Source organism: Aspergillus aculeatus (genome assembly GCF_001890905.1).
Source record: "Aspergillus aculeatus ATCC 16872 unplaced genomic scaffold ASPACscaffold_17, whole genome shotgun sequence".
NCBI classification, from domain to species: domain Eukaryota; kingdom Fungi; phylum Ascomycota; class Eurotiomycetes; order Eurotiales; family Aspergillaceae; genus Aspergillus; species Aspergillus aculeatus.
In genome coordinates, this window is record NW_017962992.1 from 166,418 (window position 1) to 188,769 (window position 22,352).

Genomic DNA, 22,352 nt, shown 5'->3' on the forward strand with positions numbered 1-22,352 from the left:
CCATTACCCAAGCCTCCTATAAATTGTCGCACTGCAAAGAGCTGGTATTATTAGACTATTGACTATGAGTACTAGATTCGATCTTTAAATTCTCACTGAAGAAGGGACATCAACAGCCAAGACGTCCGCCCCACCCTGGATCTGCGACTTGGTCGGCATATTCTTCCGCCGCATCAATTCCGCACACTTGACCATGATCGGATCCATGCCCATCGTCGCCACGGCCACTACCGTCTCTCCCTTGGTGTAGTAGGCCGCGAATTTCCCATTCTCCGGCTCTCCCTGCAGGATCAAATCGTCCCACCCGTTCACTGTGCTACCGCAGTACCGCAACTGAGCGCCCAGAGCACTCCAGAAGATCGGAATGAATGCCTTAGGTTTCAGGGACTGCAGCGACCCAGCTTTCAGGCTGTGAACGATGGCACGGGCTACGCCACGACCGGCGTTCTGAGCTACATTCCAGTGCTCGATCCGGGTGTAGCTGCCGTTCTTCTGGTCAGCACCGGGTCCGTGGTATGGGTAGGTGGCGATATCGCCAATGGCAAAGACGTCGTTGTTCAGTCCCTTGACGGCGAAGTGCTCGTCCGTCTTGATAGATCCATCCTTCTCAAGAGTGATCGCTGGGTTGTCATTGAGGAAGTCGGTCGCGGGACGCACGCCAACACCGAGGATCACCAGATCGGCTTGCAGCTCGGTGCCGTCATCGAGATGAACCGCCCCAACCTTGCTAGAGTCAGAGCTCGAGGGTGTCGCTTTAGAGACGCCCACGTCCAGCTTGAACTTGACACCTGCTTTCTCCAGATTCTTTTGGAATATGCGGCCAACCTGTTCACCCATAACCCGCTCCATGGGGGCTTTCTCCATGCCGACGATGGTGACTTCGTTTTCTTTCGCGAGGCAGTTGCCCACCTCCATACCAATGAAAGAGCTGCCGATGACGACAACCTTTTTGTTCTTCTGCTCGCCCAGCGCCTGGTGAATAGCCTGCACATCGGGAATGGTGCGAAGCACGAAGATGTTACCCAGATCCTTGAATCCTTCCAAGGGAAGCGTGCGCGGCACGCCTCCCGTAGCCAGGACTAGTTTGGTGTAGGGGTACGACTTGCCCGACTTGGTGGAAACTGTCTTCTTTGCAAAGTCGACACCAGTCACGTCATCGTGGGTAAATTCAATGGAGGCCTCCTTGTACCACTCCTCGGGTCGCCACTGAATCTTCTCGGGGTCGGCGATCAACGCCTTGGACAGCTTGGTCCGATCAATAACGAGATTGGGTTCCCGACTGATCACAGTCACGGCACCGGTGTACTTCAGTTCACGGATCGCCTGGACCACACCGAAAGTACCACTTCCACTGTTGCTCGCACTCTGCATTAGTATCCGTCTTCGTACTCGCATTGGGGATCACATACCCACCAACGATGACCAGCCTCTCCGAGTCGGATGATTTACACTTCATTGCAGGATCTCGCTGAGCAGCCTTGATGTCAGACTCCTCTGCGTTGATGTAAACGGCGCCATTCTGTTCAAAGACTTCGAACTTCTTGAGAGCATTCGGGGCCGGAGCATCCTCGACATCACCAGTGACGACATTGAAGCAGGCTATGAGTGAAGATTAATGACGAGAGTCCAGACACTGGGGGCCAAACGAGCTTACCTCCGTGCCAGGGGCAAGTAATGCGGCCCTCCGGAGCCACCACACCGAGTTTCAAGGGTGCACCGTAATGGGTACATTTGGGGGTCATAGCATGAACCTGGCCATCATGACGAACCAGGAGCACCTTGCCCTCCTCGATGCCTTCGACCTCACATTCAACCTTGTCCAATTCCTTAACATCTCCGAAGGACGAGACGTTCTTGAGCTTATATTGTTGGACCATCTTGGCGGGTCTAGTGGTTGAGAATGAGCGAACAAGCGGAGGGGTCAAGGGCGAAGAAGAGGAACACAGGTGGGGATTAGCTGAAATATTGCGGGCAGAGGCTGAGGAAGGATGAGCACAGCAGTGGCAGCGACAGGAAGTGATGTTACGGCAACCGCAGTGACAGAGTGTAGGACGGTGAGAAGAAGATGAAGGGGAAGATAAGATAGTCAAATAACGGCGATGAGCAGGAGCAGCAGTGGATGGAAGTTGAGCTAGAGTCGTATGGCGGAGGATGGAGGAGGAGGAGGAGGAGGAGGAGGAGGAGGAGGAGGAAGAGGAGGTGATAGTGGGAGAACGAGCCACAAGGAGGGGAAGACGCATTGGGTGATGATTATTGATCAATTGTGAGGGGGAGGGGCAAGGGAAGGGGAAGGGGAAGGGGAAGTAAATTAAGTTAGTTGTCAGTTGACCTGAACAATAATAGTACTAATAACATTAAAAAAAGCAGGTTGATGCAGCATGGATGTATTTGTAACTTGCTTGTATTCTATAGAGATGATGATATTATTTGACCAGGTCCAGATCGGATGATGGCGGAAGAATGATGAAATTGAAGCCCGGCCAACAAGAAATTCAACTTCCGTCACAAAAAAGAATCCGACGGATGAAGCTGAGGAAGGAACGATTAAAGCGGATGGCCTGCACTGCATCCATGCAGTGATCCATCGTGCTTTCCCTATTGGGAATCCCAGCTCGATGACGTCACCAGCCATGCCCCCACTCCTCTGCCAATCAGCTTCTAGACGTTGTCAGACTTCGGAGCTTCCCCACAGTGTCGTTGCCTGAGTGAGTGCCTGAGTGCCTAAGTGCATCAAAGGTCAGGTTACCTCATACACTCGAGCTTGTGCCAAACATTCGTCTCGAGAAGAAGGATCAAGCATTAGAATAGGTATCACACTGGTGTGTCTATGTAGGTATGCATGTATGTAAGTATGTACATATTTTTTGGGAAAGTTTGGGGAAAATAATTAATCATGACGCCCATTCTTCTAACTCTTTCATTCTATTGTCATTCAAGCATGAATACACCACCCTCTGGCCATCTGCTTGGCTCTCGCATCACATCTTCGCTACCGTGCCCTCCCCGTCTTCAACGCGTTGGATTCGACTCCAAGCCTAATCCCTCCCGCGACTTCCCCCGCAGTCTGGCCAGCGACTGTCGGGTACGGCGTTGCGTGGGAGGTACGTGTTTCTGCACCCACCTAGGCCCCTGCGGCAGCCGCTGCGATCGGCCGAAGTCCCTGTCACTGCCCCCGGGCGACACCGGGGGGCTGAGCTGTGTCAGATCCACCACAATGGGCTCAGATCCTGGAGTTCCTGGGGAGTTGGGTTGAGGCATCACAGGTGGAATCATGCTCTCGGGAACAACACTAATCAGGGTTGAGTCCTCCGTGCCCTTCCACTTAGAGTTCTTCTGTACGGATCTTTGGCCTGACGGTGGCGTGGAAGACGACCCCACCAAAGAGTGGAGATCTAGTGTGGTCTCACCCGCAGTAACCCCAATGCCTTCCGATGGCTGCGACGAGAGCTCCTGCTGACCTTCTTCTCGAGCCCTGTCAATCTCAAAGAACGGGTTCGGAACCATGGAACTGATCGACGAACGTGAGGATGGGCGGGCCTCTTGGCCCTGGGCTTGCTGGTTGGAAGGTGGAGTATCACTCCTCTCTCGCTTGGTTGGGAAATACCGGTTCATCAGCTGATTGAAGGACAACACACTGAGCGGGCTACTGATCATCTGGAGATCGTCATTAGACGCATCTGCGGCTTGACTGAGGTTGACACCGTCAGGGCGTTGCGGGGAGTCCAAAGTGTTGGGAGAGTTCTTATTTGGAGGCAGAAGCACGTCGGGTTGACGGTCAGCACCGCCATCGGGGGTTGGTTCGGCGTCGGCGATGAGGTTGGATGCCGAGCCCGAGGCCTTTTCCGCGCAACCGATTTGGGGTGGGGACTGGAATCCGTGAAACTGGGGGGACAGAACGGGGCTGGAATCGCCTACAAGCCTCTTCGAGGAGTTGACTGTCTCCTGGAGTATAGGCTTATTAGGTCCCGAGTCAGCCGGCTTATCTCCCGCATCGGGGGCTGGTCGCTGACCATCTTTGTCGCCATCGCGCGCGGCCGTGGCCTCAATTCGAGCCGGAGTGGCGACCTTCGGCGTGGTGGACTCCTCTGCTGCGTGGGAGCTTGGTCGGGTGAGCGCTTCAATACGCCAGAGGAGTGAAGGAAATCAATGTACTGACATGCTGGGTTTCTCAGCATCCCCAGTTCCGGCAGCGGGCGCAGCTCGGAGAAGCTTGGGTTCAATGAAGTCGGCAAAGGAAAGCTCTCGGAAGCCATCGTCCTCCGCCTCATCATCTTCAAGACCAGGCATTTCAAATCCAGTGTAATATGGTTTATCGTTTCCCACCCCATCCGGGTCGACATCGGCGACTTGTCTTCTGTTACGCTTGGCGAGCCTGATCTTGAGAATGTTGTCCTCGTAAACATCGTGTATCTCAGCCACCCGATACTCAGACACGGTAGGCTGCCAATTTGTGGCTTTAGACAGGTCCAATTGCTTGAAAGCAATTATAGAAGCCCGCTGTAGGTGATCCTCAGAGAGATCTGGAAGGGTGAGGTGATTAGCAGGCAGGACAGGCAGATCCTCAGCTGGGTCCTTAGCCTCATATTCTGCTTGGTGCTCCCCATTAGGCTGCTCCGTGTCATCATAGTTGAGCTGGTCATCTCCGTCAAAGTAACTGTCCTCCCAATTTCCATATTCTTCCTCTCCCGCGTCGTAGACTTGAAGCTGTTGGCGCCGCTTCCTCTTCTTGCCCCGGCCTTTGCGTTGCCTGATGATATTGCTGGCATCGTGATCCCAGCGCTGCTCAAATGGGAAAGGTGGCGCCGTCAGCTCAATATCGTCGTGGATACATTCAGTAGCTCTGATGGTCAACTTTTCCTCCCAGTTATGTTCCACGTCACTTTCATGCTCAGTCTCTGCGTCTTGGCTCACGGACTTGCGAGATGGAATATGGGTGATGTTTGCAGCAAGCTTCTTCCGCGTCGCATCTTCGTCTTCCTTGTTGCGCGGAGCTCTCACTCCAAGAGAGCCAAACAGCATTCGCCGAGAGCTGGCAACATCCAAAGTACGCCTCTTAGATGAATCACTGTCTGTGTTGCCATTCACAGAGACGTCCCTTGCAGAACGTGTTTTCCGCTTGTTCTCATCAAGGGGCGGCACATTCTCCTTCTCCGGAGTGACTGACACATCGACGCCGCCGGCTGCCAGATCCTGGAGCAGTTTCTGGCGTCTTGCTTCAAACTCTGCGCGTTCTTGCTCCTTCTTGTCGCCTCGGGTAGTAGAGTTGAATTCAGCTTTGGCTCCAGATTTGATTTCGTTTTTGGGCTCAGGCTTGGTTTCGGGGATATAGTACTCGCATCCATGCACATCCTCCCATTCCCGCAGGGCCGCGAAATCAGCTTGCGCGGGTAGAGCACCAAGTTCTTTGAGCTTTGCCAGTCGGCGACGCATCTTGTTACGTTGATTACTCTTTTTGGTCCGCAACGATCCTGCTCCGGGCGGAGCATTTTTGATGGGGGCCTCAACGCTAGTGTCTGAGTCGGAAATATCCTCATCCTCCGATTCTGATGCGCTTGAATCATCAGACTCCGAAGGAGACTCATCATCTGAATCGTCTGAATCATCAGACTCATTTGAATCATCTGAGTCATCTGAGTCATCTGAGTCCGATAGCGAATGACCTGACTCCGAAGATGAGTCTTCATCCGAGCTGGAGTCACTCACACCACTAGAGTCGGTCGAGAGTGAGCTGCTGTCGCTGTCGTCTGACACAGAGCCAGCCGAACGCACGGAGGGTGACTTCGCCTTGCTCACAGGTGTTCTTTCGGGCTTCAAGGCTTGAGATGCCGGCTTCTCGTCTTCAAATTGAACCACCTTAGCATCCGTCCGTGAGTCGGCTGGGGTTGAGGTACTTTGAATAACCTTGGGTGCATCTCTCTTTGGTGTTATCGAGGGCGTCCTAGGCCCGGAGCGGAGGGCACGGGGCGCAGACTCAATCTGTTGCTTGACCTGGTCTTCAGGTTTGCTGATGGGAGGGGCTTCTAAATCCTCTGTGAGAGCCTTCAACTCCTCCTCAAGTTCGCCCTCTCGGGTATCAGACATGTCAGAACCACTCTCTGACTCCTGGTCCACGGGATGGCGGATGATTGTTCCGTCATCATCATCCTCAGGTTCATGATAATCCTGGAAGTCATCCTGAAACGTAGTTCCATGCCCTCTCGCCTTTTCCCCTTCGGAATTACCACTGTTCCTGAGTGCATCAACTTCCACGTTGGAAAGAAGCCGCTTGGGTGGTTCCCAATCCGCATCATCATCGTAGCGCACCCCGTAATCCCATCCTGCGATTGTAGTCCGTCGTTTTTTTCTAGGTGGGATCGTGATTGCAGGCCTAGATGAAGTAGGTCTTTTCAGGAAAGGCTTTCCGAAGGGAACGCCATCGATGAGGTGTTTGCCATCTCCGGAGATCTGATGGCGACCGGAAAGCCGCCTGGCCCGAAGATCTTCAATCTGTAGCGCACGGATTCTATCATGTAAGGACGCGTCGGTTAGTGACTACATAGTTGAAATCATGAGAGGATCAACATGGATGGGATGGCACATACAGGACCTCATCGCCGTCGCGCAATAGGCCGTCCACCTCCATAAAATGCAGGCACTCTGAGCCACCCACTTCGACCACATAATCTTCAAGACCCCACTGGCCACTGCACTCTTCGTCAAACTGGACCGATTCCGTCTCCAACGGAATCACCTCGTTCACATCTTCCAGTAGCTGTGCAAACGTGTATCCACCATTTGAGTATAGCGCATTAGGTAAGCGCGTCGAAGTGATTGCAGACGCAGCAGCAGGAATCATGGGCGAGCCATGCGACGCATTGGGACCGAATAGAGAGTGAGGAGACGTCGTCCAAAGAATGCGCGTCACGGGCAAGCCGTGACGCTGGATTGTTAAGTGGAGACGCATAATGGAATGTTAGAGAATTCCGCTGCTACTTCCAAAGTAATGCGATCAGGGGCAGCTCATTAGCATAGGACTTTGATGAGGCGGTTGGGATGATTCAGATTCGATATGATTGCCGCAGCGCGTCCCTCGGTTGAGCAGTTATGGGCAAGGAGCTCAATTGCTATTAACACTTTCGAGATGGAGCACGGATCATCTATCTATTCAAAGTCGAGAACACTCAGAGAACCGTATGCGCAGGAGAAAGGACATATTACTGACAAGAGAAAACAGTCATGATGAAATGTTGAGAGTGCAGCGCGGAAACCGACGAAAAGCACGGGGAAGGAAAGACCGAACGTTGACCGATGCAGTGCCAAAGCTTCTGTTTCCCGCTAAGCCTCTTTGGTCCGTGTGGCCGGCCACCCACGGTTCGCAATACCAAACAGTAACTATGATTATATTTTTGAGTCTCTTATACAGAATACATATCTATGCTTGTAAAGGACAGGGGGTATTTGCATTGTATAGCTTCCAATGTATAGCAGGTAGTATATATTGGTTGCACGTTCAGAGAATCGGCACCAAAGAGGCTGCAAACAGAGTGTAATCGCTGGGTATTAGAGATACGTAGCGGGCTGAATTCATCCTGCGAGCTCAAAAGTTATTTTAAAAGAGCCAAGAATGACTCCAGGATCGATTGAAGAGACATGATAACATGATACTCTTGTTGGAAGTAGAGTCACACTGGACCTTAGACATCCCGATTTGGACTACGAGGAACTGGCTTCCGATTAGGTACTCCCAGGTTCATGGTGCGGTGCTCTGGTCGGAATGGTCTGTGATCGGCCTGGCTGCTAGATGTCTGGGGTTGACTGTCCGCTGTTGCCTGGTATTGCGGAGGGCTCTCCTCTAGAGGAATGGCCTTGTGTATTTTGAGTACGCTTTGTTGGCGGGAAACAAGAGAGACGGGTGATCCGGACCGGGACTCTGGAGGGGTTGAAGGCAGCATATCGAGGGTTTCCGCAGAGGAATTAGCCCCTTCGTTGCCGTACAGTGCCGATGCCTCAGGTGCCTTTCCAACTGGAGATCTTGCATCAGCCCCAGATTCAAACGATCTTTCGGAGGAGGCGCTTGGTGGGTTATACTCTCTACGAGGGCCATCAATTGGGCTGAGAGTATCAGCCATCGCGTCTTCGTAGCTCGGAGGTGCATCGTCGTAGCCATCTTCTGGGTTGATAGGCGCGGGGGGCCGGGTGGGCCGAGGAGGCATCGGTGGAGGCAGACCATCGCCTGAAGATTGGGTTGAGGTGGACACAGTCGGCTTAACATTCCCATTTGCAGCTATGGCTTCCAAGAGTGCTTGTGGAGGTGCAATGCCGGAGAAGACTTTGACAGGCATGCGCAACGGAAGTACGATGAGCTGAGGCTACTAGCAGTGAGCAGTCATTTCTAGAAATGAAAAGCTGAGGAGGCATACATACTTTCATGTTTCCCACTGATCCATGCGTGAGACCCACACGAACTTCAAGTTCGTAGGTTCTGGAGACATTGCACGTTTCAAATGATGGAGCTACAGTGCTGGGGAGCGGTATGCGGTTCCACATGTTAGCATCCAAGGTCCATTCGGTCTCAGCAGGATCTCCCCCTCTTCCTAGAGGTATGGCCATGTTGCTGCAGCTCAACATGACCCAGGTGCCACTCTCTGTCCGCTTGAGGTCATGGGCGAGAATGTGTGTATATGAAATTAGTTCAACTTGTAACATCTGCAAGAAGATGGTTTCGTATGATTCGGACAGTTTCTTGACAATGATTCGCATCGGTATAGGTTCATTACAGGTGAGTATCGAAGGGTTGGGTAATCTCAAGTCTGCGGACACACGAGGGCCGTTGCTGGCGCTTTCTCGAAGAGAACTGCTTGACATTTTCTGAAAAAGACCTTTTTTCTTCGAAACGGGAGGAAGATCCGAGAATTGATGTTGGCGTCTGGCGTAAGTCTCTTCGCTTGGATTCCCTGTTCGCGGGGGCTCGATTGGTAGGAAATTCAGGTTGGTGATCTTACAGCGGCCGTTAGTCTCATGAAATTGAGATAAGAAGAGGTCACAGCGGACAAGAGGGAAAACATACCCCTCTGATGTTCTCCTTGTAGAATTGTGGACGGATGACCGTGGCTTTCACGTAGTACTTAATATCGGCCATTCCAGGAAACCCACTGAGAGACGGTGGAAGCGTTTTCTTCACATGGCGATGAGTATCCTTCGCCACCTCCACCTTGAGGCCGGTGATGTTGAGGTTGGTGAGCATGCTATTTTGGAAATTGCAGGCATTGTTGAACGGGAACTAGGATCCGAAATCAGTCTAGGCTGAACATGGCAGCGAAAACAATTTCGAAATTACCTTGAACTTGAATGGATATTCGTAGGTCCCTTTGGCGAACGTATAGACCCTTTCGGGGGTCTTCGAGTTGAAAACTTCGGGTGTGGGAAAGACGGTAGCAACCTTATACAGGAGCTGTAAGGGTTCTTAGTAACAGCTTGAATGGGGAGGGGCATTCCACCTGGCCATTGCCAGTGAGTGATCTACAAGGTGGGGGTTGGGAGACTGTGGAGTGACGCACCTTGTGAACCTCGATCTCTGTCCGCTTTTTCTCCGACTGCTCATGATGCGGATATCGCGGACCTGCAAGACGTGTACGACTCTCACCCTCAAGCTTCACTTGTATCCCTCCTATAGCAGCTTCGGAGGGTAGGGTGAGCACCACTTTCCCAACGAGAACGTCGAGGTTAGTGAAGTGCTTGTGAGGCCGGTCCAGGTGGATTGTTACGGACATGGCGAACCGTGCGTAAGCCGTATATGTACGGATGAGATTGAGGATGGCCGGCACCTGAGACGCACATTCACTCTTCACCAAGACCGAATTTAGGATTGATGCAAAGTCTAGACAAGAGCAAGCACCAGTTCAACTGGCTGCATATACGTCTAGATAATCAAAATCACGCAGGCGGAGAGAGAATGATGGACAAAGGGAAGGAGGGGATGGGGGGGGAAGGAAAAAGAAGCACGGGAGTTCGGCAGAACTACAGTACAGGGAATGACGTTAAGCCCAGGGGAAGCAGAACCGCTCCCGTGGGGTCGACGAGTAAGTAGCTGTTCTCACAGGGCTGGCTTGGCTGGCTGCCCGAGTCTGGATGCGCCGAGCCGAGTGCAGTGGGTGGGACTCAGCCACTCCGACCAGTCCGACTGACTGGTTGCACCGCCACCTTTGTTGGTCTTCTCTCTACCAATCGAACACGAGTCTACAATCCGTCATAGACGGCACTGCACGTCACAAGTATCGCATTCCACACCTAGAATCCAAAGTAATGTCCTCAAGGGGTATCGCTGGGAATATAGGTATGCTGTCAAACCACAGAATAAGAAATCTAAGCCCAATGCACTCTAGGCACCAAGATTCCAGACAGAGGTTACTGCCCAAGCGCCATCATCAGAGACCCTCCTTCGCAAGCATGTCTAGAATATCAATTTCATTAGTTAGACTCTCCGCAATGGTTTGACAAGGCTGGGTGTGGCGTGACGCCAGGGTTCCTTTTTCGTACCTGCAATATCAAGATAAAACGCAATTGCGTTGAATCTACGCAGAGCATCAGCCGATGTCCAGCAGTAGCATAAGAACAGGCAAAGCGAAAGAAGAAGACCATCTTCGCATCGCCAGCTCATTCAACATACCTTAACCTGTTGCCCGTTATTTCACCGGCCAACCATTTTAATCGGTTGGTCCAGTTGATCAGGTCCAGGTGGCTCACCCCTTCTAGGGTGCCCTTGTAGCCCCCTTCTCCTCCCCACTTGCTGCTCGCAACGCTGACAAGTCCGTCATTGTACCCTTCGACCTGCTGTAAGAGGCGATGCGATAGGCGGAAGACAGACCAGAAGCTTGGCTGCATCGATGCTCCATAGGAGAAATACCTGCAAGAACTCAGTCTCTCGGCACCACTCACAGGGCAGCCCACCTACCGAACATCCTCCACATCTGGAGTAGTAGGATTGAAGGTGTTTTGCATGTAATCCCGGGTCAGTTGAGCGAATGCTCCTGTATCTATTCCTAGTCTCTCAAGCGCATAGTACAACTGAGCCAAGCGGTCATCTGTTGGTCATGAGTTTCAGCTTCTTCTTCTGCAGGGGCAGTTGAGTTAACACACCCCCAATCTGCTTGAGCACATAATCTGCGACTGCAGAGCCTGTCAAGTTAGTTAGTAAGATGATTACTTGGCTATCTCCTACATACCTCGATGGGGTGTGGCTATAGTAGTCAAGGACTTGACTTTGAAGTCCGTTGGTTTGAGATGTGTAATCATATATCGTGAATCAAGGCCTCTTCGTCGTCAATCAGGATATGATCGTAACGGATACTTAGATGCATTCAAATTACCTACCCCTGTACAGCAGTGTAAACGAAGAGCTCCGATGACGGTGATTGGGACGATCAAGCTTACCATGCTATGACTGTTCAATATTAGATATTTGATATAAAAGAAATAAAGTCAATCTTGTGGAAAATAGAGAGCCTACGCGATGATATTCACTTCCTTGCCACGTGCTCCGGCGACGATGTCCTTTGCCAATTCTTCGGCGCGCATTTCGATGGACGCCGATGGAGGCACTGTTGCAGTGATGACCTGGACTCCCTTCATCGATAGTGCATCCTCGATCCCACGCCAGTATTGAACTCCGGGAAGATAACGGCCGGCAAGGCGAAGCGTGTCAAAGCCGAGAAGCCCATGCGCAAGCACGACAGGGTGCTTCGGGGCATCTGGTGGAAATCAGGTCAATTTCTACACGCTGAAAAGTCTATAGGATCTGCCATGCAACTCACCATATTGATCTCTGATAGCAGCATACTCATCTCTGATGACTTTGCCCAGGTCTTCCAAACGTGGATCAAGAACATCGGACGCTGTATGCGCGGAGGAACGGAACCCGCGTGAGCTGGGACAGCGCCTCAAATTGTTATACTGGAAGACAGTCCTCTTGTGACAAAGGGAGAGACTTCTTACTGTACGGAATTGAGTGACAGCAGATCTCATTTTGTTTATACTCTGCGTGTTCTCCATGCAAATGGATCGGGGAGGAAAAGCAAAAGTATACAAACCAACATCACGGGTGGCCTCGCGCCGAGGAGGAACTTATGACGCAACAACTGCCTATTCGGGTCTTACAGTGCCTGAGGCATAAGTATGGCCAAGCATACGGTAAGTTACTATGTACTGTACCTTAAGATGTATGTTGAGGGATTAACATGTGTACTGAAAATCCCTTGGGGCTATTTTAATACTCGTTGTGATAACTTCTTGCCATTAAGCCTGGGCTAAATCCCGTCTGATAACTCCTGTTCCCTCCACAGATGTCGGATGGAAAAGTAAAGGATCTCAACGGTAAGGGGTATCACGCATGCACCAAGCAGGCATCCCCATACTACTGAAGGACATTGCCCACACCTCCACTAGCTGCAGACAGTCTAGAAAGGACGCACTCCGTACATATGGGCAGTTGTATGATCAAACAGCTAAATAATATTCACAGGCTGGAAATAAAGAACCCAAAATTGATGAACCCTCACGCTGCTGCAGGAAACAACAGATCTATGCCTTGACCACGATTTTCTCCGAAGCCTCAGGCTTTACGTCGATGAGTGCATGGATAAGATCCTCCACAACCTTGCTGCCCTTGTCGTTCCCGGCATCCTTGATCTCCTGGAGCTTGACTTCTGCCTCTTTGTTCGCATCCTCCTCAGCCTTCTTGTACCCGCTCGAGTGCTATAGCAAACACGAAAGCGTTAGCTCGTTTGTTGAATAGTAATTGCGAGCTACCCCTGGATCGAGAAGCCACTGTAATGCCATAATTTTACCTCAGCCTCGAACTTCTTGAATTCGTCCTCCTTCTGCTTGCGGTACTCTTCGATCTCCTTCTGAGCCTCAGCCTTTGCGTCTCTTATCCGCTTGGTACGGTCTGAATGAAACGTGTTAATGCGGGTGCCGTCAAGATGTGAGGGGCCGGGACAGTACATTCTCTAGCTGTAAGATGCGACACGTCAGCATACAGTCATGGTATACGGTAGTAGCATAGATGAGATTTACCTTGCTGGACAATCTTCTGGGCCTCTCTCTCGGCCTAAATTTTGATGTCAATTGTATGTCTTCGTAGAAACAGAGTCGGAATGACCTACATCGAGGAGGGTCTGAATGCCTGCGGAGTTCTGAGCGGACTATCGGGGACAGCGTTAGCGCTTTTCCTTCAAAAACGGACTCGGCTCCTAGCGCTCACCATCTTGCAAGTAAGTCCTCTGGGACGTGAGAATATGCTTGAAGGGATACGATTTGAGCTGAAGGCGATATCTTGATAAGGTGGAGTCGTGGAGCTTGTGATACGCCGTCCGATCTCCCCGACGCCACGCATGACCCCCGTGGGCGGTCGGGGGTTCTGCCGCGAAACACCGCCATCGTCGATTATCGCCGACACGAGACTGGGATCATGATTGACTTAGCCTCTTGGTCGGGAGTCTCGCCACGTCTTCTTTTGCGACATTTTTAAATATTCAATACACTACCAGCTAACATGTCACGGGCTTCCAAACTGACATTGGCCGCCACCGGTCTAGGCACAGCTGGAATTGTCTACTTTGTGCACTGGGCACAAGAGCAAGAGAAGGCGGTCCGTTGATAACTTTGACACCCATTTACCCAAATAGATGCTGACTTCTCAATCACTTGGCCTCTAGTCAATGCACAAGGCGGTTGAACTTGACATGGAAAAGCAGCGCATTCGACAGGAACGACAGGCTGACTTCGAGATGCAAAGGGCTCTTGAAGAGGAATACCGCAAACTCCAAAAAGTCTCACCAAGCTTAGACGAACCTAGCGGAACGCAAAGAAGTCAAGGACAAGGACAAGGGTCCTGAGGCAACTCCTCCTCTGCCGGTTTGACGGCGTGTGACGTGATGGCTCGGGCGTTGGTATGTCTTCGCCAATTACAGAAGAAATCATCTCTAACCCAACACCGCAGCCATGGCTTTCAACCTCAAAAGAACGGCAGCTTCCCGGTTATAGATTATACCCCATGTACAATAGACAAAGAGTCATACACTCCAATCCTTACGGAGGAATACGCTGATGAGTAGAATCATGGGCACTCTAAATGGCAAGCTCACGCTACTATGTGACTAGCATGTTGCTAGATTATGATTCACATAGCATCAATGTTATGGAGGACGTGGATGAGTGATGAATTCGACTAAGTGAGGCTATCTGAGCAGAAGTATCAACATGGGCGCGGTGGGTGGTGAGCAGCCCGGCCGTTGGGCCGTGACCTTATGCGACAGACGGAAAGCACGGGTGGCTGTGTGGTAATGTTCGTGGGACGACATTATAATACTATTACGTAGATACATGATATGTTGAAGCACGAACTATAGTCCTTATCAGTTCTTGAGATTGAACCCATTTTTGCTCGGGTTGGTGGTTCTTCCGAGATGCCCAATAAACGAAAGATAGGCCGCTGATATAAAGAAGGCCGGTTACCACCGGAGGCCGGCTCAATTCCGGCCTCATGCAACTACGAAAGGCTAATCTGCCCAAATCCGGCTGTTGTGACCAATGGCGGCGAGGACCCCATGACTGAAGCCTTGGCAATTGGTGAAGTATAGTCAAGGTCATGATGTAGGTGATTGTGAGCCTGGGACACCACGTCCGTCAAACCGGCAAGTTGGAGCAAAAATTGTGTAGGATACAGTCAGATATAAGCTAGAAACAATAAGCAGCAATGTATCAGTTCTCCCGCACCAGCCACAGCTTAGGATAGACAGCTAAACACATGTGTATACACCGCTGGAAAAGGAATAGCGCGTCCTCGTGATCCCTGCGTGCCCTGATCTGCCAAGAGTTTGTATAGAGTCGTCGAACAGGCGTTTACAGTGATGTATTGACCTAGGGGAGAGTTCATAGGCATAGAGACTCGTACAAATAGACATACGGTACTTCTCAGATGCCCAGATATAGTACTACCTTGTAATCGTGATTGAGACTAAGGTCTCCACGCAGTTTCCCTACCTGTTTCGTAATGGCGCTGTCGAGGCCGGAATTGATACCGGCCTCAAAGCACTATAAGAATCGCCTGCAAACCCGCCCAATTCCCAGGCACAAGAACCCTGAAATCACTGTTTAAAGAGCAAGGTTTTAACTTTCTGTGTTTCCTTCTTACCCAGTTACTTGGTTCCCTACTTCACATTCACCTGGCTGCCTCCTATTCTTCTCCTTCTTCCTTTTCTCTCCCTTCTGCTATCCCTCTTCATCCTTTTACTCGATACTTTAGAGTCTCTCGCATCTTCTCGCACCCCCACACCGCTTCGCAGCATCCCATAATACCTCTATTCATTCCCTTATCTATAGATAATTTCATCATGTCTCCATCTAGAGTTCCCCTCCCGAACAGTACCTTGGATCGCTTCCCTCATATCCATGATGATCCTTCCACCCTTCCTCGGTCCTTGGACCCCTTCACTATCACCACCTCTACCGGATTCCTGCCCTTTCTTACCTCTCCCACCAAGCTCCCGTCTGTCTTCCAGCCTTTGATGTCACTGCTTGAGCGTCTCCCTGTTGTTAAGGAGGATGGCACTCCAGGTCTCCTTGCGACATCTGAGCTAGGCCCGGCTGTTCTGGCCGAGCTTCCTGATCTGACCGAAGAGATTGATAAGCTGGTCACGTCTGATGGTGCACCGGATCTCTACATGATCACCGCTGCATTCCGTGACTACTCTTTCCTAGCCTCGTCGTATCTTCTTGAGCCATGCTGGGAGAACTGGTGTAAAAACCCTGACCAGGGCTATGGACTCGGACGGGATGTTTTGCCGAAGTCTGTGGCTCGTCCAATGTATCATTGTGCCAAGATGTGAGTCGACGCTTGATCTAGTGAGCTTTGACAGTTCATACTAATTTGAGGCCAGCCTCGACATTCCACCTTTCATGTCCTATGCAGCTGCATACTCACTCTTCAACTACACCCTCGCAGACCCCTCTAAAGGCCTGGACTATCCAAACTTGCGTCTTGTCCGCGCTTTCGAGAAGGGTCTGGACCCCAAGAGCTCCGAAGCCGGCTTTATCTTGACGCACGTGGACATGGTGAAAGAATCCAATGGTCTCATCAGTGGAGCACTCAAGGTGGTCGACAACGTCGAGCAGGGTGATCGCTCGGTGGTCAACGACGGATTTAGAGAGATTCTAGCTTCCATGGAGAAGATCGAAGCCTCGATGGAAGGTAAGCGCTCCCCCTTCCTTCCTGTTGCTCAAAGATTCCTCCTCACTAACAATCCGCATCTAGACATGTGGGCCAACTCCAAGCCCCAGGACTATCTCTCGTTCCGTGTCTTCATCTTCGGAATCACCTCTCAATCCATGTTCCCGAACGGTGTCATCTACGACGGAGTTCTCGACAACCAGCCCCTCTTCTTCCGCGGCGAGAGCGGTGCGAACGACAGCATGGTAAGTTTTCGTCTCAAGATTACCCCTTCTAGACACCAAACTGACCATCCACAACAAACAGATCCCTCTCCTCGACCACCTCTGCCAGATCCCCATGCCCTCCACCCCGCTCACCAAGATCCTGCACGAGTTCCGTGCCTACCGCCCTCTCCCTCATCGTGAATTCCTGGCTTACATGAATTCCAAATCCGAGGAAGTCGGCACTCGCAACTTCGCCGTCCAGGACACCGAGACCGCGATCCTCTTCCTTAAAACTCTGAACCACGTTCGGAGCTTCCGATGGAGACACTGGCTGTTTGCCCGAGAGTATATCATCCGCCGCACCCCACACCCTACTGCTACCGGTGGTAGTCCCATCGTCACGGTAAGTTATACTTCCCACCCTTGAGGGCAGTCTTTCGCCCCGTGAGATAGATACTAAACACGCTTCTGGGTCGATATGTAGTGGCTTCCCAACCAGTTATCCGCGGTGATGGACTTGATGATCTCGATCTATGATACTTACCTTGCGCCGCAGAAGGAAGGAAATTCGGCTGTCGGGCCGGACGGTCAAACCGGGTATGCTGCCGAGGCATATATGAAGCAGGTCGAGCCGATGATGGAGATGGTGAGGGACCAGAGGGAGAAGTTGGCCAAGGAGGTGGAGAAATGGTGTAAGGAGAGAGGGGTTTGAAGAGAAGGTGATCGGTCGTTATACCCTTGGATTCATATTTTGACCACTTCCAAAGTAGATAGTCTCCACGTTGGCTCTGAGCTTAGTACTGGAGTTCTTGGTTCAGGATTAGTACGAGAGACGGATAGCGAGATTCTTCATCTCAAATTGAATCCGAAGAGATTGATTTGAACGGCAGCTATCATGGTAACCTAGCCCCCAGAAGGATATTGACCTATCGCAATGCATTCCAAGTTTGATGAGTAGCAGTTTCTTTCTAGATACTGTATCTCCTCCTTCGCATCATGCAGTAGTTGAAAGATAGCTTTTGACTTTGATAACCTTCAGACACAAAGAGAAGAACATATACTATCTCTTTCACCTTCAGGACGCATGGTCGTCAATGTGCTTTGAGAATTTATTGCATCATTATATATGGCGTACGGCGGGGGACGTAGTGTAATCTTCATGAGGAATAGCAATTGACCTGAGCATTATTGTATGGCTCTTGAGTCAGCGATGCTGCTGATATAGTAACCCAGAAAGACAGACTGTATATTGTGTGTCTTGCAATATCAAACTCGATGGTCGAGATCGCATTAGAGTGTGGGGGTGGGATGAACCTCGGCATTCTCGGCCCCTCCGCTCTTTTGCCCCATCGGGACTCCGCTTCATCTCCGCATTTCATCCTTGCGCGGTGTGTGATTGAACGTTCCCTCCTTTCTCCTTTTGAAATTATTCAAAAGAAGAAGAGACTGCGTTGCTTTTCATCGTGTTTAAATTCTCTTTTATTCTCCGCGCAGAACCCCCTCCCCAATACTTCAAAGCAAACCCCGCGTCTCCGACCCAATCTCTCGCGAGATGTCGCCTCAACCCGACCAATTCCACGGCTGGGTCTCGCATTCGCCCACCGAGCCCCTCACCTTCACCACATTCGCAGCCAAACCCTTCGACCCCACCGACCTCGAAATCCAAGTCACTCACTGCGGGATCTGCGGCACGGATGTGCACACCCTCCGCTCGGGCTGGGGACCGTCCGACTACCCCTGCGTCGTGGGCCACGAGATTGTCGGCACCATCACGCGCCTCGGGGCCTCGGTGCCCTCTCTCCCGCCGCCATACTCGGCCTTCCAGATCGGCGACCGCGTGGGCGTCGGCGCGCAGATCCTGGCGTGTCTGCGCGCCGACTGCGACGCCTGCAGCACGAACCAAGAGAACTACTGCCCGCGCATCACCGGCACCTACAACGACCGCTTCTGGGACTCGACGACCTTCCAGCAGAAGACCGCCGTCAAGACCATGGGCGGGTTCGCGCGCACCTGGCGCGGGCCGGCACAGTTTGTGTTCCGGATCCCCGAGGGGTTGTCCTCGGCGCATGCGGCGCCGCTGCTCTGCGCGGGGGCGACCGTCTTCACGCCGCTGAGGAAGTACGGTGCAGGCGCGGGGAAGAGCGTCGGCGTCGTGGGCATCGGCGGGCTGGGCCACCTGGGGGTGCTGTTTGCGAAGGCCATGGGCTGTGAGCGGGTGGTCGCGATCTCGCGGTCCTCGGCCAAGAGGCAGGATGCGGTCGAGGGGCTCGGCGCGGATGCGTTCATCGCCACGGGCGAGGAGGAGAGCTGGGCTAAGAAGTACGAGAGGACCCTGGATTTGATTATCTGTACGGTGGACGGGGATGACATGCCGCTGGCGCGGTATCTGAGGCTGCTGCGGGTCGGGGGCACGTTCGTCCAGGTGGGTGCTCCTGAGAAACCTTTGCCCCAGTTGCCGGCTTGGTCGTTCATTCAGAAGGGCATCAAGTTGGCCGGGTCGAATATCGGGTCACGCGAGGATATCCGGGCCATGCTGGAGTTGGCGGCGCAGAAGAACGTGTTGCCTTGGATTGAGAAGCGGCCAATGGAAGAGGTGAATGTCGCGTTGAGAGATATGGATGCCGGGAGAGCGAGGTATAGGTATGTGTTGGAAAATGGAGAGCCAGATAGTAAATTGTAGAGGTATAGATAGACAGGACAGTAGATGGACGACGCGACGCTACTTTAATAGTAGACCAGGGCTGTTACCCAATGTGGATATGAATACGAGCTAAACGAAGTAGCCGAGATATAGGCAGCAAAGAACTGATTTTGGCGAAGATCGCTTCGTCTCTCTGGGCATCAAGGTTCCATATTGACAGAAATTTCTCATTCGTCCCTATCCAAAGATTGGGAACCTAGTAGCACTTCAGTGGGTACAGTGTACCCGTGGGGTTTGACCGATCCTTCTGAGGTTCCATTTGTCGATTGGAGAATCACTACTATTGTACTCACATCAACTAGGTTCGACGACGCGCTGCGGTGTAGAAGAGAGGTCTGAAAATTCAGGGCTCTGGCCAATCGCTCATGCCAATTGCTAAGTTCCTCGCTAGACGATCGCTCAATGGGAATTATCCCCAAAGGTCCCTACCATGGGTAGATCGAGCAACGGTCGCCATTGGTCATCCAAAACCTGCCATATAGCCTTGAGGACCCTGATACCCCAATCATCCACAAACCATATATCCCGAAGCCGATGAAGGATTGCGCAGTAATAGGCCACAATGACAAGCGCCAGTGGCTGATGTTCCTGAAGCAGCTGTACGAATTCGGCCTTGAGCCTAATCGCCCACCGGCAGGCCTGCCTTACAGAGGTCACACCTTGATGAGCCGCCGCCATCAGGTCTGCCAGATTCTCAATTGCATGCTCGTAGGTGATTGAGTTATGAGCTGGATCCTGGCCTTTGCAGACGTGGTTCATCTCGTGCAGTCGGTCCAGAGCGGACCGCTCATCATCGGGAAGCACATCATCGTAATCATCCAGCTGAAATAGGGCCCCCCAATCACTATCTCGTATCGTCGACGTAGCCTCGTTCAGAATCTGTTGTACGCCGCGCGTCAAGGTAAATACCTGCAGGATGCCATTGATGCACGCCCACGGATCATCCGTTCCGGGGGCATGGGAGGGATGAAGAAACCCAAAGGTGTAGACCACGACAACGCTAGCAAAAGCGAACATGGCTTTGGCATTCGATGCGTTGATGTCGCTCAGTTGCTCGCGGAAGAAGGCCAGAGCCTGGTTCTCATGCGCTACGGCAACGCTCACGTAGGCTGCGCGTTTGACTTCATCCCTCGTCCGCGCTAGATGGATCGCCGACAGGGCCAACAAGCCGTGCATGAGAAAGGGGTGGGATAAAGCCTCCTCAGGAACACGGGCCTGCCAGATAGCATCTGTTTTTCCGTGCCGGGAAAGTGCTTTGTAGGTTGAATTGCACCAGTGCATCATCAACTCTAAGTCGCTCAGGTTGAGACACGCGACTGATTGAGGTTCGTCGTCGCCGTTCAATTTCCCCAGAATGCGAAGCGAATTGGCGGTCGTTGAAAATGTGGATTCGGATTCCCCCGGCGGCCCTTCAGAGCCTGACTTGTTCGGCCGAGGACGAGACCGCGACTCATCGTTGGTCCAGAGTAATGAAGTCGCAGAGTCATACCTGCAAGACGACATGCGTTTCGAGCAATTCGAGCAGACCGGCCGCAGCTCGTCGCATTTCACTCGTCTTTGCTTACATTCGAGGCAGCCATGTCGGGACTTGCGATGAGGGCGTCGGAGTGCCATTTCCTTTGGCCACGCCTGACTCCTAAAACGTTCAAGAATAAGTCATAGGGTGAGAGTGCCTGAGTGAGTGCAGACCTGACTAAGTATTGCATCGGTCTCTCATCTGAAAAGTCCAAGTTTCACACCGTCGGGAAAGTATTTCTTGTCAAGCCCCGCTGGAGAAGCCATTTTGTACCACATTATGTCATCAACCGCAAATTTACCAGTGAATAAACAGTCCATTCAATTTTCCAACTAGCTACAATTTCTCTATAATTTCATGGACATTAAAATGAGATGGTTGTGATTTCCCACAGTCAAGATATCTCAAAAAAGCTCACAGAGTCTCGAAGAGTGTGTTTAAAGAGATAACCTAGGATAGCCCCTTTCATCCCCCACAGGGACCGACAAGTCCCCACAACCACATTCAACTCATGCTCCAGTGGTAGAGCTGTTCTGTCGACGTCGTCTCGCTTTCTCATACAAGGAAAGGACTGTCGCAAGGACCATGAGATCGAATTGTTGCCCATGATCCACGTAGAGCTGGAGCATGCCACTTTCCTTGTACGAAGCCACATTGCTCATGAACATCGCCAGAATGTTGCCGCTTTGCTCTTCAACTAACTTATAGTTGCGATTGCTGAGCCGAGTCCAAGTGTGACCCTCGAGGCCGACATGATGTGTCCGCTTCCACAGGAAAGACTGCCTCCGTGGCCCACTGCTCGTGGGGACCTCCATTTCCCAGCGATATTTGCTGTGGCTTTTGCTTTGGCCGGTAAGTTCCTCCCACACCATCTCGCTTGGGGCTTGAGGATTCCCTAGGCCAATGTGGATACCTCGTGAAAAATGTTGGAACTTGGCGACTGCCACGGTCGGACCGGAGTCATCCATCCCAGCATGGAAAGTGAGGTCTGGCTTCTTGGGTCGAAACTCGGACACGCGGACCCTGTAGAGCTATTGATCATCTGCAAGTTTTACATTGTAATGATGCCGCCATGCTGTGTTGGAGATCTTGTAGCGACGGGTGATAGTATCATCACTTGGTAGCTTAGCATCCACCGAGCCAGGGTCAAGCTCGGTGGATGCATCAGAGTGAGATGGGGGTGCATAAGAAGCCATGATGGTGTGATACTGGGAAACTCATAGCTCGAAGGATTATATTTCATGAGGGCAACCGGAACATAGGCTCTTTATACTTGATGGGCGTCAGATGCTTCGGGCGTAAGTTTCCACCACGCGCCAATGATGGGAAGCATCTCAGGGTCTCCCTTAGTTGGTCTGACAAGGTGGGATGCTCAGGGTCTGGGCTGTGCATTTAAGACATGCTATTGAAATAGTTGATTGGATCCAGATTCGAAGACTGGGACACGGCTCAGTGTTCACAGCCTTGAAGATAGAAGATCGTCATGGCCGAATACGAGCCATCCATTTCGGGTATAGACTCGGAGTGGATGACACCTGAGGCAGACATATCACATGACGGTCACTTTTGGCCTCACCGCCTTGACCGGCGCGTCTCGCTCGATCATCTCTAGCAACGAGCAAGAAACATGCAAATCGGCGATGTTCAGTGTTTCCTTTGGCGCCATTTTGCTGCTTGCGCCTTGACAATCGCTCCACCTTTTGTTGCGCGCCTTCTAATCCATTC

General features: G+C 51.9%; 9 protein-coding genes across 9 annotated transcripts; 3 read left to right on the forward strand and 6 right to left on the reverse strand.

Annotated features, from left to right (window-relative positions):
* Positions 1-27: 27 nt before the first annotated feature.
* nfr1 (putative AIF-like mitochondrial oxidoreductase (Nfrl)) lies at positions 28-2,057 on the reverse strand. The gene is given in 4 exon segments (XM_020205867.1): positions 28-1,351; positions 1,410-1,599; positions 1,655-1,968; positions 1,979-2,057. The coding sequence occupies 3 exon segments, from the start codon at positions 1,875-1,877 to the stop codon at positions 85-87; spliced, it is 1,680 nt and encodes a 559-aa protein (XP_020052488.1). The 5' UTR covers positions 1,878-1,968; positions 1,979-2,057; the 3' UTR covers positions 28-84.
* Positions 2,058-2,793: 736 nt separating this feature from the next.
* Positions 2,794-7,245, reverse strand: ASPACDRAFT_125601 (uncharacterized protein). Its single transcript, XM_020196831.1, has 3 exons — positions 6,582-7,245; positions 4,157-6,502; positions 2,794-4,099 (listed from the first exon to the last, which is right to left on the reverse strand). Exons 1-3 carry the CDS (start codon positions 6,941-6,943, stop codon positions 3,010-3,012), a joined length of 3,798 nt encoding a protein of 1,265 aa, XP_020052489.1. The 5' UTR covers positions 6,944-7,245; the 3' UTR covers positions 2,794-3,009.
* A 146-nt stretch (positions 7,246-7,391) lies between these two features.
* Positions 7,392-10,064, reverse strand: ASPACDRAFT_125604 (arrestin (or S-antigen), N-terminal domain protein). The gene is made up of 5 exons (XM_020196832.1): positions 9,537-10,064; positions 9,317-9,430; positions 9,047-9,259; positions 8,404-8,976; positions 7,392-8,348 (listed from the first exon to the last, which is right to left on the reverse strand). Exons 1-5 carry the CDS (start codon positions 9,747-9,749, stop codon positions 7,674-7,676), a joined length of 1,788 nt encoding a protein of 595 aa, XP_020052490.1. The 5' UTR covers positions 9,750-10,064; the 3' UTR covers positions 7,392-7,673.
* Positions 10,065-10,245: 181 nt separating this feature from the next.
* On the reverse strand, positions 10,246-12,006 carry ASPACDRAFT_81405 (triglyceride lipase). Its single transcript, XM_020205868.1, has 9 exons — positions 11,790-12,006; positions 11,486-11,726; positions 11,410-11,419; positions 11,202-11,292; positions 11,116-11,154; positions 10,931-11,060; positions 10,646-10,882; positions 10,528-10,550; positions 10,246-10,441 (listed from the first exon to the last, which is right to left on the reverse strand). The coding sequence occupies exons 1-9, from the start codon at positions 11,998-12,000 to the stop codon at positions 10,404-10,406; spliced, it is 1,020 nt and encodes a 339-aa protein (XP_020052491.1). The 5' UTR covers positions 12,001-12,006; the 3' UTR covers positions 10,246-10,403.
* A 268-nt stretch (positions 12,007-12,274) lies between these two features.
* ASPACDRAFT_81410 (uncharacterized protein) lies at positions 12,275-13,307 on the reverse strand. Its single transcript, XM_020205869.1, has 6 exons — positions 13,238-13,307; positions 13,140-13,178; positions 13,051-13,084; positions 12,979-12,987; positions 12,822-12,922; positions 12,275-12,729 (listed from the first exon to the last, which is right to left on the reverse strand). The coding sequence occupies exons 1-6, from the start codon at positions 13,238-13,240 to the stop codon at positions 12,556-12,558; spliced, it is 360 nt and encodes a 119-aa protein (XP_020052492.1). The 5' UTR covers positions 13,241-13,307; the 3' UTR covers positions 12,275-12,555.
* A 169-nt stretch (positions 13,308-13,476) lies between these two features.
* On the forward strand, positions 13,477-14,295 carry ASPACDRAFT_81411 (protein PET117). Its single transcript, XM_020205870.1, has 3 exons — positions 13,477-13,624; positions 13,692-13,925; positions 13,976-14,295. Exons 1-2 carry the CDS (start codon positions 13,529-13,531, stop codon positions 13,869-13,871), a joined length of 276 nt encoding a protein of 91 aa, XP_020052493.1. The 5' UTR covers positions 13,477-13,528; the 3' UTR covers positions 13,872-13,925; positions 13,976-14,295.
* An 820-nt stretch (positions 14,296-15,115) lies between these two features.
* Positions 15,116-17,350, forward strand: ASPACDRAFT_1906416 (indoleamine 2,3-dioxygenase family protein). The gene is made up of 5 exons (XM_020198828.1): positions 15,116-15,859; positions 15,915-16,225; positions 16,289-16,449; positions 16,511-16,813; positions 16,895-17,350. Exons 1-5 carry the CDS (start codon positions 15,369-15,371, stop codon positions 17,120-17,122), a joined length of 1,494 nt encoding a protein of 497 aa, XP_020052494.1. The 5' UTR covers positions 15,116-15,368; the 3' UTR covers positions 17,123-17,350.
* A 612-nt stretch (positions 17,351-17,962) lies between these two features.
* ASPACDRAFT_46919 (NAD(P)-dependent alcohol dehydrogenase) lies at positions 17,963-19,090 on the forward strand (the record flags this gene model as incomplete). Its single annotated transcript, XM_020201866.1, has 1 exon — positions 17,963-19,090. The coding sequence occupies one exon, from the start codon at positions 17,963-17,965 to the stop codon at positions 19,088-19,090; it is 1,128 nt and encodes a 375-aa protein (XP_020052495.1).
* Positions 19,091-19,510: 420 nt separating this feature from the next.
* On the reverse strand, positions 19,511-21,823 carry ASPACDRAFT_54566 (Zn(II)2Cys6 transcription factor; the record flags this gene model as incomplete). The annotated part of the gene is made up of 3 exons (XM_020202894.1): positions 19,511-20,661; positions 21,169-21,658; positions 21,764-21,823. The coding sequence occupies 3 exons, from the start codon at positions 21,821-21,823 to the stop codon at positions 19,511-19,513; spliced, it is 1,701 nt and encodes a 566-aa protein (XP_020052496.1).
* Between the last annotated feature and the right edge of the window lie 529 nt (positions 21,824-22,352).